Source organism: Hemiscyllium ocellatum, chromosome 28 (genome assembly GCF_020745735.1).
Source record: "Hemiscyllium ocellatum isolate sHemOce1 chromosome 28, sHemOce1.pat.X.cur, whole genome shotgun sequence".
Classification (NCBI taxonomy): domain Eukaryota; kingdom Metazoa; phylum Chordata; class Chondrichthyes; order Orectolobiformes; family Hemiscylliidae; genus Hemiscyllium; species Hemiscyllium ocellatum.
The window spans coordinates 39,408,961-39,426,895 of NC_083428.1; the positions used below are offsets into that span (position 1 = coordinate 39,408,961).

Here is a 17,935-nt window from a genome sequence, read left to right on the forward strand (position 1 = left end):
GTATTACAGGACTGTATTGCAGTTCAGAATCCTGTTAAAACAGGAGTTGCCGTTAAGAATCAAACTGATACCAATTTAAAACTTACAATATGGTATTATAATACTATACAAATAGTCATGAAATGTATAAATCTTAAAATATGGCACTACCCAATCAACTCCAGGAAGACATTAGCTATCCAAAGCATGCTGTAATAGCAGAAAATTACACAAAATCTCATTTGCAAAGAAACAAATGAGAGCTCATGTAAATTAGTGTTGAAATTTGAAAATGCATTGAAGACTATATCGTACACCAAAGACAACCATCTTTACTGTACAGGATGGTTATTACAACCATATTTCACAGTCAATTTCATTAAGCCACAAATGATAAATATCAGAATCAAGGAAGGATCTACATCAACTTCATAAAAAATACCAGTGAAAAAATACCAAAATAGCAATGTCATGCCACAGTTTTATCAGTTGGAGGGACAAATCAATACATTACTCACTGAGGAATCTGACCTTTTCTGTGCATGTACATAGCTTGATGCAACTCTGATTGCTTCCAGCACAAAACAAGAGGAAGTAAACAGGCCCCAAGGGACACAGGCAACTCAGCTCTGAAACATCTTGAGTACTGAATGTATGTAATCTATGTGCCCGCCATTTACTGTCTTTGACATTTATTGCAAACTACTGCAGACAACAGTTAATTGCTTACATGGTGGGGTTGCAAGAAAACAATTAGCCCAAATAGTCTCGTCTTTATCATTCAAAAAATATTGCTAGACTGTTGTTATTGGAAAGAGATCTATAGCTTAATATTTTGGCTTTAATTGTTAAAATTCTGAACAGCTTTCTTAATGCACAATTCTCTAAACAATGAGTAATCCTCTCGAGGAATTTGAACCACCCAATGACAATATCACAAAACGTCTCGAGACAATGTCACAAAAAAAGGTGTGATGGACTTACACCGTGCATTGCATCTTGGCCTCAACAATCCAACTAATGTTCCAAGTCTCTCCTTTCCATCCTTATGTATGCAATCATAGTAATCAGATGTGAAAATGGCAGACTCTATACATCTGAAGCAGCCATTCATTATTCTAATGCACACTCATTTGAATTACTTAATCAAATAACTAATTATTTACAATTCGGAGCATTTTAAACATATGCAATGAGCTAATTGTATCAATAATACACTGATCTTAGATCTTTAGTAAACAAAATTCAAACAATGGGTCCCAAAAGTCTCCATTCAATAATCATAAATCATTTTCCATTTCAAGGAATTTGTTCTTAGAGACACTACTCATGAGACATAATTCATGTATATTAAATGAAATTGAGTTACTCAACTCAAATAATTGCACAATATCGAACTTAAACTAAAAAGAGAAACAAAATCGAAGCTTTCCAATTTAGATAAAAATCACAGTCACTAGTATTCATCTCTTCTCAGTCATCCTAATAAATCACTGCTGTCTCATGAAGGCCTTTAAACCAGAAAAAAAGATATTCTTCTTAGCTATCAGTCGTACTTTGATAATGTTTGTGAATCCTGCACACCAAAAACTGACAACATATATAATTAGCTTCGGGAAGCCATAGCTCCATGGAAACTATGCCAACCCCAGGCCAATCATTTATTCCACTTTAATATTATCATTTCATAATCCTTGTTGGCATATAAGCCAGTGACACCCACCCGTTTACAAGTCTCTAATCAACCATTTCTTTAATAGCACCTCTACACTAACTGGCATCAAGTCAGCTGACTATGCTAAGTCATCAGAGCCAACCAATCTCACAACCACCTGATGGAGGAGCAGTGCTCTGAAAGCTAGTGCTTCCAAATAAACTTGTTGGGTTATAACCTGGGCATTGAGAGATTTTTTTTAAACTTTGTACGCCCCAGTCAAACACCGGCATCTCCAAATCAATCTCATTTTTACCTAATATTCACACCAGTCTATTTCCAACAAGGATCAATAACTAAAATTCAATAGCATGGCTCCCGAACAATATTCCCATTCACAAATTGTTCACACTTCCTTAGCTGAGATGAGCTAAATCAAACTAAGTACAGAGATCTAATTTGGAATCCATATGGTACTTTCAGCAGCTATTCAGTTAGCTATCACAGAAATTCTTATTGTGTACTTTGGAATATAATTCTGCTGTATTTTATACTTAGCCACGTTAGTTTTACCTTTTCTCCTCTGACTAATCTCCATTCCAAGTCAGGACCCATACAGATAAAGAACTACTCAGTGCTAAACCAAGACCTTGTTTAGAAGGAGCTAAACTTTGGAACAACAAGTACTAAGTTGGTTCTGTCAAAGAGGTAATAAGGCAATATCCCTGATCCTTTTTCTGAGCATGATATTGGGAATTCCAGCTGCTCAATGTGATAACTGCAGCCCAGTGGAGCAGGCACAGCAAAAATGAGCTCTCTCATTGGTGGTTAATTAATCTCCAGAGGGAAGGACATAACTACAGGTAAAATTCTGATGATAAAGTCCTGAAAAATATTTCCTTCCACCTCCCCCCAAAAAAAAATTAGTTGACAATTTCAATACTAAACATCTCTACTTTATCAGCTTCATTTGTAGGAATCAATTTGTAATTGTTCAGTTCACATTACAACACCATGACATATCAGAAACTACTCATTATTAAAGTAATATCTACTGATTTAATACCAACCTAAACTACAAAAAGATCACAATTTGTTATCTGAACTGTTCAATCTTTAATCTTCACATCTCCAATTTCCTATTTGCTTGTCTGCACAGGTCTCATTTTCAAACTTCTAATAAATGTAATTTTCTACTTAGTGTAAACATTTTCCAAATCAATCATTTATCATCATCTTTCTTTTCATGCCTCTTACTGTCTGGTTTGTAGTTGGAAACAATTATTTTAAAATCAGCTCTTGCAGAATTAAATGAATATTTGAAGGTCATGCATAACTAGTCAGAGAATCATGATGATTAACTGGTTATAATGGAAACAGGACAGGGCGAATCTCTAAAGCATTTTTAAAATGTTGAAACAAAGTCTTACTGTCAACAAACAAGTTGAATCACCATCGTACTCTAAAGCAACATGACTTCAGACATGCATTTCTTTTCCCACCTAAAATGCCAACTGATTAATGATTCAATACAGATTATAGGGTAAGGTTGAATATGTAATCTGAAACACTCAGTTTTAAACTCATGCCCTAGGATCTGCAGTTGTAGTTAAGGATGAATAAAATTTTGATAACACCTTTCAAATCAGCAACATATAGAACAAAATTCTCCACCAAGCCACATATCATCCTGATTTGGAAATATATCATTGTTTACTTGAACAAGGTTATGATTCCAGCTGATATTATTACTGGACAAGTCAGATCCCAAACAGAAATCTAGCTTGACAGATTTTTTATTTTTTTTGTTTTTTTTTAAATGGGGTGGTCTTTCACTGAAACACATGTAATGCTGCAGATATGGTTTTAATAAAACAAGAGTATATTACATAATATACATAACAAAATACAAAATCAAGCTATTTACATATAACACAATTTCAGAAACAGTAAAAATACATTTCCACCTATCCCAAAACTACTTTATACTACTCAAACACAAGAAGATATTCTCTATTATAAGTTTGCCTTAACTGTTTCTTACAATTCCCAGTGTTGAGAGCTTGATAGCCTATTTCTTGATTAGTCCCTCAACCAAGCTTAAACTTTTTTAGCTACAAATAACTCCTTTAGGATTCCACCCAGTGATTATTAGTCTTTCAAACTGAACTATTACACTGAGGTACCCATTTCCCAACTGTTCAAAACTAACTCCTATCTCCAGGAGGAGCCATTTCATATACTGTATCTAACTGCCACCCAGACTTCTGCAAACTAACGCCAAAAGGTTTCTCCTCATAGCATGAGAACATCAGTTCCTTATTCTTTAAATCCAAAATCAAGCTAACATTTTTCAATGTTTACTGTCCAACTATAAAACTTTCACATTTATTTACAATGTTGCTATCACTTCAAGAACGAATTCTCTCTCTCAAACTGGTTTCATCAATAATTCTGTGTTTTAGGATAATTTCTTTGTTGAGGGTTAAGATACGTGTAGTAAGTGGATGAAATGGAATTAAAAATCGTGCATATGCATTTAAATATTAAATATACATTAAATAGTATTAAGGCATTCAGCAGCAAAATAGTTTCCTTTGCAACCACAGTAAGATTGCCATCAGTCCATACTGTTACAAACCCTACCCAACAGTTCTTGAATTCTGAAAGTCCCAATAATTCCAATGGCAATAGTCTCTGAAACAGACTGAATCTTTTCTCTCCTCAAAAAAAGGCTATAATGAAATTGATGAAAATTATGGGAATTTTAGGCAAATTGGATCCAGGTAAGCAGGTTACCTTGCTTTTCAATGTTTGACAAGACTTATGATAGGGCCATAATTATGAGCCAAGGGCTAAAAAAAAACATACAGAAAGAACTTCTTTTGTACATTTTAGAAAGTAAATCATTGGCTGTTAAGTCTTTGAAATGTCCAAAATATAAAGTGACCATTGTAATACTGGAAACTTTGCACTCAAACTCCCACAAGCATTGTTATGATAATAATCAGAAAAACCTCTGCGATATTGATAGAGGGTAAAACATTGGCAAGGACACAAAGACAATTCCTGTTCTTCTTTGAAAACGTACCACAAGACCTTATAGACAAACAGTTTTTACAGCACAGAAGAAAGCCCATTGGCTCATCATGCTCATATGGTCATTAAGCATCTAATTACTCTAATACAGCATGTGCCCCATAGCCTTGTGCGCTATGGTGCTTCAAGTGCTCATCTAAATTGTTTTTAAAATGCCTCGATGGTTTCTATCTCAATCATGCATTTCAGCAGTGAGGTTCAGATATCCAGCACCTTATGGATGATAGAAAGTTTTAAGGCCGCTCTAAACCATCTGCTCTTTATCTTAAATCTATGCACCTTGGGTAAACCCGGCTACTAAGAAGAAAGTTTCTCGTCATCTACCCTATCTATGCCCCTCAACTTGTTGTAGAACTCAGTAAAAAGGTCCACCCCAACATTCCCTGCTTTAAGGAAAACACAATCTCAGTCTATGGTTCTCTCTTCAAAGCTGAATTGTCCCAGCCCAGTCAACATCTTGGTGAATCTCTTTTACAGCTGCTCAAGGTTCCCTTGTCAATCAACTCAACCTTGAATTCATTCCAAGACCCAGCTTCACTGCTCACTTGAAAGAGAACTTCAAACATTACAACTCTTAAGAGAATTTAACCTCACAGTCACTTCAAAAGGGAGAACTCATTTTTTAAAATGAGTTTCCTGGTTTGAGATTCATCCACAAAGAGAAATGCGATTTCAGTTTCTACTCCATCAACATCCTCAGAATGTCACATTTCAATAAGGATACCTCAAAAGATTCAGATCCAATTTGCTCAACCTTTAATCAAAAAGCAACCCCTTCATCCCTAAACTGAACCAAATGAATTAACTGGAATCACTTCCAATGCATTCATATTATTCTTTAGGTAAAAAGAGATGAAGAATGCATACTGCACTTCTGGTGTTATTTCACTGAAGAACTGCACAATCATAGTAAGACTTCCCTACTTTCACACTCCAGACACGTGCAATAGAGACAAACATTCCATTTGCCTTCCTGAAAGATAATCATGTCTGTTTCATGTACAAGGAGACGGAGATCCCTCTATACTACAGTGACTTTCCCTTTCAATAATATTCTGCTTTTCTGTCTACATTAGTAGGAAGAACAATTTGACATTCTCTCACATTTTGTTCCTTCTGCCAAGTTCTTGTCAACTCTCTTAACCTCTCTCTCTTTGCAGACTCTTCTTCACAACTTGCATTCCTATCTCTCTCTATATCAACAATAAATCTGGCTACAATATACTGAGCTCCTTCATTCAAATCAAGACTATAGATTGAAAATAGTTAAGGATCCATTTGTTAAGAATTTGCCAACCTGGAAATGATCCATTTCCCCAAATTTATATCAGCTCATCAATCACAACCTGGGTATGGCGAACTTTGTTTACACCAGCACCTTATGAAGTGGCGGTCTTGATAAACCAGGAAAAATTACATACCTGAAATACAAGTTTACTGTATTAAATGGTCAGTTGAGGGTAAGTGAGAAGGCTCTCTGCCTGTAAGTTATTGTTTAAGTGCTGCAAATAAAGTTTACCAATGGTGCATATTACTTAGTTTGTGTTTTTACATTAAGTTAGCTGGCTAAGCTGGAAGATTTGTTTTCAGACAATTAGTCACCATCCTAGGTAACATCACAGCGCGTCTCCGGTGAAGCGCTGGTGGTATGCCCCGCCTCTATTTATAAGTCTTGGCTTCTTGGAGGTGGGTGATGTCATTTCCGTTTTTTTTAAGAAAAAGGGAAGGCAGATAGGATCTACATCCATGTGTTTATTGATGGAGTTCTAGTTAGAATACCACGCCTTTAAGAATTATTGCGCATGTCTTTGTTTCATCTGTCCTAAGGTGTGTGTGTTGTCCCAGTCAATGAAGTTGCCTAGTATGGTGACAAAGCATCTGCAAACATATCTTCCAACTCAGCGAGCTAACTTACATACTTATCAACCTGAGCTACAAATCTTCTCAAAAATTGCTAATACAGACCTCTTGATCAAGCAGAATATTTGTTAAACTGGTACACTCCTTGTCTCATAGGTTCAAGCTAATTAAAAAATTGCTCTACTTTTAATCAACCTGTTCTGTTGGATCATGATATAACTTTGGAGCAGGTAGGATTTGAATCCAGGTATTCCGACTCAGAGGAAGGGAGATGACCACTGTACTACCAGAATCCTGTACTATTATCTCTACCAATGTATCAACCAATTCAACCAGCTCTTGCATGGTAACCATTTCTGTGGCATCTTATCGAATGACATTTAGCAAGTAGACTATCTTTATTCTACCTGCTTGCTACATTCACAAAAGATTCTAATAATTTTTTCAAATACAAACTTCCTTTCATAAAAGGAAATTGACTGTTTGAATGTAGGATGATTTCCTAAATGTCCTGTTGTTACTACCTCCTTAGTAAGGATTCCAGCATGTTCCTAATGACGTATGTTGAAATGGTCCATAACTTCCTGCCGTCTGTCTCCTGTTTTACTTTGAATAGTGAAATTACATTTGTCCCTTCCCAATCCACTGGAACATTTGCCTGCGCACCTTATAGCTTAGAAACCACTCCCTTTCAGAAACCGAGATGCAAGTCTTCAGGTGCAAGGGGCTCATTGGCTTTCAATGCCACTGATCCGGGGTAAACACACCGTGCTAAGTACATTGAATAACTCATCAAAATAGCAGTACTTGGTGGAAAAAGAAGCAATGAAAAGTTTCAAGAAACGACCGGAAAGGTATCGAGAAACAGGATTTAGTGTTATTAAAAATATAACATGGGAACACTATGGATAACTGGATGAATCAAAAGGCAATCTTCTCGCAAACTACTATTACGATGGTCTCGTCTATTTGTCATCAATGGCACTTCCAATTACCAAACCAATTTTCAATCCAGTTAATTAGTTGACTACTAACTGCAAGAGTCACAACTTCCTTCAAAATCCTCAAATTGAATAAACAAACTGCATTCACTAACTATTTTTCACTTGTGAATTAATTACTTGCTCAGAACAACAAAATTAAAATTTATGCACAACCCATTTATTTCTAAAACCATCTCAAAAGCTTCTTTTGTCTTTTTTTGGGAAGACAGCATTATTCTGTAAAGCACAAGTATGTTCTCCCCGATGTTTGATTTTTACAAAACAATATTCTCCGCCAGACTGAGTGACAATAAATTCAAAATCTAACATTTTCTTACAATTTTGTGATGCCAAATTAGATGCAAAGAATCCTGATCTTCAATTATTGTAAATGAAATTGTTTTAAGAAACTGCAACCTGCTTTATGTTATCAATGCACACATGCTGATAGCCCATATCTGAATCTCAGCAGACTGAGTCAAGTTTAACAGCTAAGAAAGTGTGCATGGTTAAAATGGGGAAGGTACAGCTAATTGCTCACCCTGAAATAGGTTTCAGCATGAATGGCCAAATGACATCTGCAGAAATCTCAACTAATATATTTGATCCATGCTTCACCTGACCCAAATATATTTGGCACAATTCTCGAGTGCAATCAAAACCTTCCATACACAGCCTAACCGTCCCTCATTTCAACTATTTAACTGAACAAAAACAACCTTACCGGTAAGCTCGTGGCTTTTCAAGGAGTCATTACCAGTATAAAATGAAAGCCAGCTTACCTGCCAGTGCAGTGATAGCAGCAAAGTTTTTAAACAAGTTGCCAAAATAGATGAATGCATTCCCCAACCAGAAGTCATTTGGTTTTACTCCAAAATATCCATAAATGAACATGCAACCAAAGCAATACAGTGGGGAAACTAAAAGCTTGAGCATTATTCACATGTTCAGATGTTTCAGTGACCTGTAGGATTACCTGAAACAGCCCAACTTTGCACTGCAATCAATACTTGTATAATAATCAACAAAATGATCAGAGGGAAAAAGCTACTAAAAATGTCTGTTTAAAATAACCCTCAGAGTGCTTTCACACAAATTTTGAGAATCATATCTGGAATTTCAACGTTTATATATCTACACCCTGGGTTTGTGAGCTAAAACTTAATTTTTTTTGTTAGTACAAACTGTACTGTCCACTAAAAAGCAAATTGTAGTCAATAGGACGGCAAGACACTGAAAATCTAAAGGGGGAGGGGAGGGGGGGGGGGGGGCGAAGGGGCGAGGGGAGATGCAAGGCTTTACAGAAACATAAGGGAAAACACACACTCCCCAAACGGGAATTAGCCCCAACCAAGGACATTCAAATGTTTGCAAAATGAATGACATTTGTCATCACAGTAAAATTAAATAAATGAAAACCCAAAATTATACAACATAGTTTGTGTAATAACTTCCATCACAGCATATGTTTTCCCACAGCAGAAAAAAAAATTGAGATGAAGTTAATCAGCATGAATGCGAGAGTTCTGTAACAGATTCTAAACCTATCCAGTTCTTAGAAATAAGTATCTGACCTATCCTCACATCTCTAGGATACTAGAAACAATTGATTAATAAACGACTGGTTGGTTAAGAAAAACAGCTAATAAACATACATGTTAGACAATCTACAAGTACCTATTTTATCCCTCTCAATCCCAGCAATCACATCATAATCCACTGCCTTAGCAGAGCCATGAAGTATTCCTTTCTTCATTCTGATGAAAACCAGACTAATAATGACATTAGCTGAAAATGTGTTGCTGGAAAAGCGCAGCAGGTCAGGCAGCATCCAAGGATCAGGAGAATCGACGTTTCGGGCATGAGCCCTTCTTCAGGAATCCTGAAGGCTCCTGAAGAAGGGCTCATGCCCGAAACATTGATTCTCCTGTTCCTTGGATGCTGCCTGACCTGCTGCGCTTTTCCAGCAATACATTTTCAGCTGATCTCCAGCATCTGCAGTCCTCACTTTCTCCTAATAATGACATTAAACTAATGAAACAATAGCACTTTACAGGTAGAATAACATGTGCCTGTATTGCAAAGTGTGTGGGCAATGAGTTAAAACAAGGATGCTTGAAACTTTCCTTGTGCTCACACTTGTACTCAACAGGGAGATAACAATCCATATTCTGCAAAGGATTGTCTTTCAGTGCAGTAAATACAATCTGCCTGAATGGATACTGAATGGCCACTTTATTAAACATATGGATTTTTTTTGCAGTGGGAATGGTGTGCAACAAACAGACAGCAGCCAAGCAGATAATTGCATTCCTACAGGTACCTTGGCATTTTTCAGCCATTTAGTTGCACACCCAGAGTATTTCGAGCAGCTGAGATACGTTAACCAGTTTTCCAACACCAAAACAAACCTAGGCTGAAGAATTTTAAACATTGTGACAAAATCATAGGACAAAGCAATAAAACTCTGATTCTTCCACCCACCGCACCCCCCCCCCCCATTAAAAGACTGTCCACTGTCACATACTTTAAACTTGAACAATGAAAAATGACACATAGCACCTGCAACAAAATATTTCAAAATCTGCAAGTATGACTCTTTGAAAACATTTTGAATTTTCAATGACAGTTAGACAGTAAAAAATGTGCATTTGTGACTACCTGACTATAAAGCATTTGAGATGTCTATGACGTGCTTTTAAATATGCAATCTAGAATTAAATGTAATCTGAAGTAATATTAAAAGGACTGCATATGAACAAAGAAATCTGCCTCAATTATATCCTGCTAAACCTCAAACAGTTCTGGAAATTATATGGAATCGACCACATATTCAAATGTAGTTCATCGAGTTTTTTAAAAATCGTAGCCTTGCTTTTATCTGGTCTAATGCTGTAATGGTATAATATAGCACAAGCCTAAAAATAAACTTCCAGAAATGAGTTAGGGACACTCATGCACTAGATCAGCAAAACTAACATTAGCAATGCAAGGGGTGGAACACTGGCTCAGTGGTTAGCACTGCTGCCTCATAGCAGGTGGACCCAGGTTTGATTCCAGTCTTAGGTGACTGTGTGGAGTTTGCACCATTCTTCCCATGTCTGCCTGGGCTTCCTCCGGGTGCTCCAGTTTACACGCTCAGTCGAAGATACACAGGTTTGGTGGATTGGTTATGCAAAATTACCCAGAGTGTCCACAGAAATGCAGGGTTATGGAGTGGGATGCTCTTCAGAGGGTTGGTACAGCACAAATAGCCTGCTTCCACACTGCAGGGATTCTATAATAATAGGTTATCTTTTAAAAAAAAATTAGTGTTTTTACCACCACTTCAAGTGAAGCCACAAATGAAAGAAACCCATGGTTGCTCAGCATACGGAGCGCTCACTCTCCATGGTTACAGCTCTAGTAATTCACTGCAGTGCAGTCCCATGGGGGAGGGAGGGGGCAAAGTGAAATAAATACTGCTTCAAACATAAGGGTTTTCAGAATTATTTACACAATAGCATCACCTTGTGGAATAAACTGGAATATCTTCCATTTTAGTGTGAGGAAACATATTGATGGTGTTTTAATCCCAAGCAACAGAACAAGGAAAAACATGTCTGTTATTTCAGTGGAGCATTCAACTGCATTTCAGTCAATGAAGAGGACCTGACTTCACAGTTCTCCCAGACTTGTCACAATGTATGGTGAATATGTAGGGTTTTTTTTAAAGCAATGCCAACAGAATACATGACATATTTGTAGATTTTACATTCAGGATTTCTGTGCATTTGTTGTTCTCTAATTTGAAGGACTAAGCAAATTAATTCCTACAAGGAATCATTCCTGACAATGACATACATTCTAGTATTATATTTCAACATGAACATGGGACTTCTTTGATCAGCTCCAACATACACATCTAAATAGATGTGTAAGCATGTAGAGGATGCATGCAAAGAGAACTTCAATCAGGAATTGAACAGTTAGGTGAAAGCAGTAATATATACAAAGATACCTCACTGAAATAATCAAGAACTGTAAAATAAGGTTTATTATTACAGGCGTTGTGAAGCTTGGAGCATCTTTAGCTAAACAAAGTGAGATCACTGGTTTTACTTACAGATCTCAAAAACATTGTGTGGAGTTTGCACATTCTCCCCATGTCTGCGTGGGTTTCCTCCGATTTCCTCCCACAGTCCAAAAATGTGCAGGTTAGGTGAATTGGCCATGCTAAATTGCCTCTAGTGTTAGGTGAAGGGTAAATATAGGGGAATGGGTCTGGGTCAGTCGCCTGAGGTGGGAATTGAACCCGGGTCTCTGGTACTGTGAGGCAGCAGTGTTAACCACTGTGTCACCATCCCGCCCACAAAGGATCACATCAGCATTACAATGGTCTTCTCATCGTCAGTGCTTAATTATTTGCATTGTAAGCAGATAAAAATCTAAGTTTATATTTGCATTCAGCCTAAGTGGGTATTATTTCAATCGTGAACCTATGATCTTACAAACACTTATGAACTCAGCTTAATCAAAATCAAGGATCACGCTTCACGTTTGAGCATAAAAAAGTTTGTTCAGAGGCACTGAGGGTGCAAGAAACAGATGTAAAGCAATCAATCAATCTCTCCTCGTCAGCCACCAGCACAAGAAATCAGAGCACTTGCTCTGTATGAAGAGACATGATATGCCAACTTAATTTCTTTGGATGCATTGAAATGTACAAGCATTATGCCATCCTCCAATATACATTTACAAATGAAATGGTTTGTCATACTCCACTGTCCAATTTCACAGAATACTCTTCAAGAGTTCGTTCAACAGTTGCATAATGATGCCAAATTTGGTATGAATTTACCATTATAATTTACGAAATACAAAAAAAGCTGAGCTCAGACATACTGAGGTTGTGATATCCTTCTTCTTGATTGAATCATTCTCTCGAGACGTGAACAAGTGGAATTTTGAAACTTTCATTTTGAAGCTTTCATCTAAACTCCATACATTTAAATATATCTTTCAATACCCTTGCTAGCAAAGCCGAAGCCCAGAATAAAAGGGAGAGTAACAGCACAAGTATTAGATTTGGCTGATTGGCAAGAAATGACAAAGGTATAAATATAGGGAGGTCTTGCGAAAACTATACAAAATGCTAATGGGACCATACCTGTCAGTTCTGTGAAGAGCTTTGCTCACATAATGTTTATGTATTTAGTTTTTAAAAAACTAGGAAGCAATCAGAGAATGTTCACTAGATTGATTCTGCATATGGAGGGATTTTTTTTTAAAATGAGAAAAGGTTGAGATGATTGTTCCTGTACTCGAGTGCAGAAGGAGAGGAGACTTTATTGAAGCATATAGAGTTCTTAGAGGGCTTGCCAGGGTAGAAGCTGAGAGATAGTTTCTCCTTGTGAGATAGGACCAGTGGGCAGAATCTTGAGAAAGGGATCAATGAGAAATGAGGGTGAATTTCTTAGAGGGTAGTCAATCTGTGATATTCTTTTATTGCAGAGGGTTGTCGAGAATGACTAGAGTAAGATTAGGGCCAATCATGCATAGTAGTGGGAAGTTGTGTGTGGAGTCAGAGGAGATAAGGGGAGCCTAAATAAACACTTTTCATCAGTATTCACACTAGAAAAAGACAATATGGTAGAGGAGAATACTGAGATACAGGCTACTAGACTAGATAGGATTGAGGTTCACAAGGAGCAGGTGTTCGCAACTCTGGAATGTATAAAAATAGATAAGTCCCCTGGGCCAGATGGGATTTATCATAGGATTCTCTGGCTTTGGCTTTGACCTTTATGTCATCATTGTTTACAGGAATAGTGCCAGTAGACTGGAGAATAGCAAATATTGTGCCCTTGTTCAAGGAGGAGAGTAGAGACAATACAGTCATCAAGGGGATAGATGAGAACAGAGGTGCTGAATCTTATTTAACATTGCTTTGGATCCAATGGTATGCTGCCTGGAGAAGGCCAACTCAGGGGTCACCACGCCCCTGGGCCGCAGAAGAGTTAACTGCTCAACTTTGGCCTTCGCGGATGACATTGCCCTTCTGAGCGACTCCCACACCAGAATGGCAAGAATTTGAAGCTGCTCCAGGCATACTGCGACCATACAGGCCTCCGTATTAAGATAGCGAAGACAATGGGATTCCACTTTACATTTAAAGAGGAAGACCTTCTTATACAACCACTTCGCAAACTGGAAACTGAGATAAATCCATAGCCTATATACCCCCAGGTGACACAGAAGTACCTGGGTGCCTGTATTGATCCGTGGGCAGGTGTGGCAGAAGGAGCATGAGAGGAGAAGTTTAAGACCTGGGTTAAAGGAATACAGGCAGCACCACTCCGACCACAACAACGGTTGGAAATCCTGAAAACATCTCATCCCTAGGCTGTATTTCCACTTGATGCTAGCAGAAGCATCTCAGACTACCCTTACAAAACTGGACCAAATAACCCATAACACCACCAAAGAATTCCTACACCTACCACCTCATACCACTGACAGAATCCTGTCTACCAGCAACAGGAACGGGGGTCTAGGCACCCCAAAACTGGAAGTGCAGATTCCAGCTGCAATTGTTTGCAAACACGAGGCACTTGAGATGTCCAGTGATGTGGTCATTCGGGCCTCCTTTCAGTATAAAAGGAGAGTGCAACACAAGATACCGTTGCAGGACTGTGAGAACTCAAAGTCCTTCAAGAAATTGAACATTTCCTACCCAGCAGCCGTAATGGCAGTGAGGAGGAAATGGACCCAATAACCGACATGCCAACACTCCAGGTGGCAGACGCTGGGCGACAGAAACCACTCAACAGGTATGCAAGGCTGGAGGGAATGGGAATTTGAAAAGTGGCAAAAACTGGAATGTCAAGGGACAGGCATTAGAAACGACAAGATCTCTAACTCATGGTTAAAAGCAGCAAACCAGTAAAAATCCTCTAGGTTTATAAACAGCTTGCTCTTGCGGGGTAATCTATACCCAACAAGAGCTACACTATCTAGAGGAAGACGAAATCGAAATAAACTGTGCCGAAGGTGAGAGACGGCAATCAAGACAATCTTGCATATCTCAGGATACTGCCCATTTGTAAAAAAACGCTCGCGTAAAACACCATAACAAGATCACTGACCAGTTGCAAAAACTGGTCAGCAAGTACAGCTGGATATCATACGTGGAGCCCAGATTGTTCGCAAAAGAGGATTCCCTATGGAAACCTGATCTCATATCTAGGAAAGAGCAGAAGATCACAGTAGATGTCACAGTGCGGTACAAGAATGACAGTAAAGTACTAGAAATGGCATGGCATGAAAAAGTGACAAATATAAACACCTAAATGCCAAGACCACGGAATTGACAGGAGGCTTGGAACCCAAGCAATTTGACTTCGTAATGGGCATACGAGGCATGTGGCTGGGCATTAATAACTGCCTCATGAAATTCCTCAGTATCGAGATATTTGAGACCTTCGCCCAAAAGACATCAAGACTCACATTGTCACTCTTCAGTGACAAGCGAGCAAACGACTGCAAGACGGTGATAGCACCGAGACAAGGATCAGCTAGCTCCCACCAAAAGGATGATATAAAAATAAAATTTAAAAAGGGGACGCCGATCCACTAACACCAAGGCAGGTCGGAGACCCTCACAGATGAAAAACACCAGAGTCTCATAACATCAGTACCACCCGGCCTTTGGTTTGTGGAGATGCTAGAGAGTCCAAAACATTGACGAGCGATGTGAAGACTTGAAAAAGGCACACCTGAGTGTTTCAAAATAGACCAGTGAACCTTACTTCAGTTGTGAGTAAGGTATTGGAAAAGGTTATACAAGATAGGATTTATCATCTAGAGAGGAATAAGTTGATTAGGGGTGGTCATCATGGTTTGTGAAGGGTAGGTCGTGCCTCACAAACCTTACTGAGTCCTTTGAGATGGTGACCAAACAGGTGGATAAGGGTAAAGCAGTTGATGTGGTTTACATAGATTTCAGTAAGGCATTTGATAAGGTTCCCCACGGTAGGCTATTGCACAAAATACAGAGGCCTGGGATTTAATGGTTTGGATCAGAAGTTGGCTAGCTGAAAGAAGACAGGGTAGTGGTTGATGGGATATATTCATCCTAGAGTTCAATTACTAGTGGGGTAATGCAAATATCTGTTTTGGGTCCACTGTTGTTTGGCATTTTTATAAGTCACCTGGATAAGGGCATAGAAGGATGGGTTAGTAATTATAGGCCAATATAGGTAAGTTGCAGAGCCGGTCTGAGGGGTAACAAATGGAGTTTAAGGCAGAAAAGTGAGAGATGATTCACTTTGGAAGGAGTAACAGGAATAGAGTACTGGGCTAATGGTAACATTCTTTGTAGTGTAAATGAGCAGAAACATCTCAGGGTCCAGGTACATAGATCCTTGAAAGTTGCCACCCAGGTTGATAGTGTTGCAAGGAAGGTATACAGAGTGTTAGCTTTTACTGGTCAAGGGATTGAGCTTCGGAATCGTGCGATCATGCTGCAGCTGTACAAAACTCTGATGCAGCCACATTTGTAGTATTGCGTACAGTTCTGGCCACCACATTGCCTGGTCTGGAGGGAAAGTCTTATAAGGAAAGGCTGAGGGACTTGAGACTGTTTTTATTAGAAAGAAGAAGGTTGAGAGGTGACTTAAATAGAGAACTAAGATAATCAGAGGGTTAGGTAGGTTGGACCGTGAGAGCCTTGTTCCTTGGATGGCAATGCTAGCACGAGGGGACATAACTTTAAATTGAGGGGTGATAGATAGAAGACAGATGTCAGAGACAGAGACAGTTTCTTTACTCAGTAGTGGGGGGGCGTGAAACACACTGCCTGCTACAGTATTAAATTCACCAAGTTTAAGGGCATTTAAATGGTCATTGGATAGACATATGGACAAGAATGGAATAGTGCAGGTTAGATGGACTTCAGATTGGTTCCACAGGTTGGTGCAATATCGAAGGCCGAAGGACCTGTACTGCACTGTCGTGTTCTTTGACACTGAGGAGTAGATGCTTTTCCGACTGGTTGATGATTTGCAATAGAGTTTCCAGAAGTTGGTAATCTTGATAAGCAAATAGTAAAAGGTCTGATGGAAGTATAAATAGTTCTCAGAGAACAATAACTTTCCCAGATGCCAGGCTATCAGACAACACTGCACAGGTTTTTTTTTTTAAATACCAGGTGTTCCTTGCTATAACATGCAAACATCCATTATATGCAAGTCAGCAACAGATGAACTCCAATATTAATTCATTGTTGTTTAGGAGCTCCAAAGAAAGGCATTTCATCCAATTGCTGATTTATCTTTTCACCTGCTAATATCTGTGTATTTATAGTATTTTCTCATTTTATTTCTGAGCAGACAGATTCTGGTCTCATCTCAAGGGATTGGACTTCCTACTCTTCTCTATGTATCAAAGAGATTTTAAATCAGTGATTAAGTCAAAACTCAGAATTCACACATTAACTACATTCAATAACTTCCAGACTGCCACCTGGAGGAGTGACAAGTAACATCAATACAAAATGCAGAGTTCATCCTACGAGGAAAATGCATGACCATCAGTTCAAGAGAATTCTGCACATCCCACAGAGGGAATAGACTCCTTTGGCACGATTACTGCACAAGTAATGAGATAAGTAGGGTACAATTCTTGTACATTCCACATTCAACATTCCAGAAAACTGCTCAGGAAACCTTGGTTAAGAGCACTCTCGATTCCTGCATAGTCAGGCTCACGGTTGCAGCAGCAGCCGCCTAAAGAAGAACCCCCAACTGCAGAACAATCTAGTACAGCAATCACAACTCATTCAAAATGAAGCAGCAGCTCCTACAGGAGCAAAACACAAATCTTCCTCTAATCAAACAGAGGTACCAGGCAGCCTGAAAACCTTTGATGACAACCGACGTGATTCAGAAATCGCTGTATACATATAGGACCAAAAGAACACACAAAATAATTCAAAGAAAGCATTGACTGCAGAATGCTTCATATTACTCCGCATTAACCAAAGGAATTAATCTTGACCTCAATATCTTGTGAAGTCCTCAATATTCTAAATAGACCAAAACAAAAATAGTTGTTTGCCAATTCAACTTAATAATACAATCTCTCTACATACCAGGATTTGGGCTCCCCAAAGTGCAAGTAGTTGATGCTGTAGAGGTCCATATCTTCAGTGTGCCAGGCAAATGTGGTTTTCCACATCCCAAAGTATAAGTATGGAGTATTCACACCTTCAATCACAATTCCACACTCCTGTTCCACCATATCCAGTAATGTATTGAGGTTTCCAATGTTCCACTCTTCAATATTCTATAACAAAGGATGAAAGAAAAAATAGCAGCAG

At 38.5% G+C, this 17,935-nt stretch overlaps 1 protein-coding gene across 4 annotated transcripts in view; it reads right to left on the minus strand.

Annotated features, from left to right (window-relative positions):
- The window catches only part of kdm4b (lysine (K)-specific demethylase 4B), a 509,300-nt gene that overhangs the window by 372,140 nt on the left and 119,225 nt on the right, over window positions 1-17,935 (minus strand). For all 4 annotated transcript variants that reach the window (XM_060846205.1, XM_060846207.1, XM_060846206.1 and 1 more), the window contains exon 6: window positions 17,708-17,901. In XM_060846205.1, coding sequence (XP_060702188.1) covers window positions 17,708-17,901 — 194 coding nt within the window. The remainder of the gene's footprint in view (window positions 1-17,707; window positions 17,902-17,935) is intronic.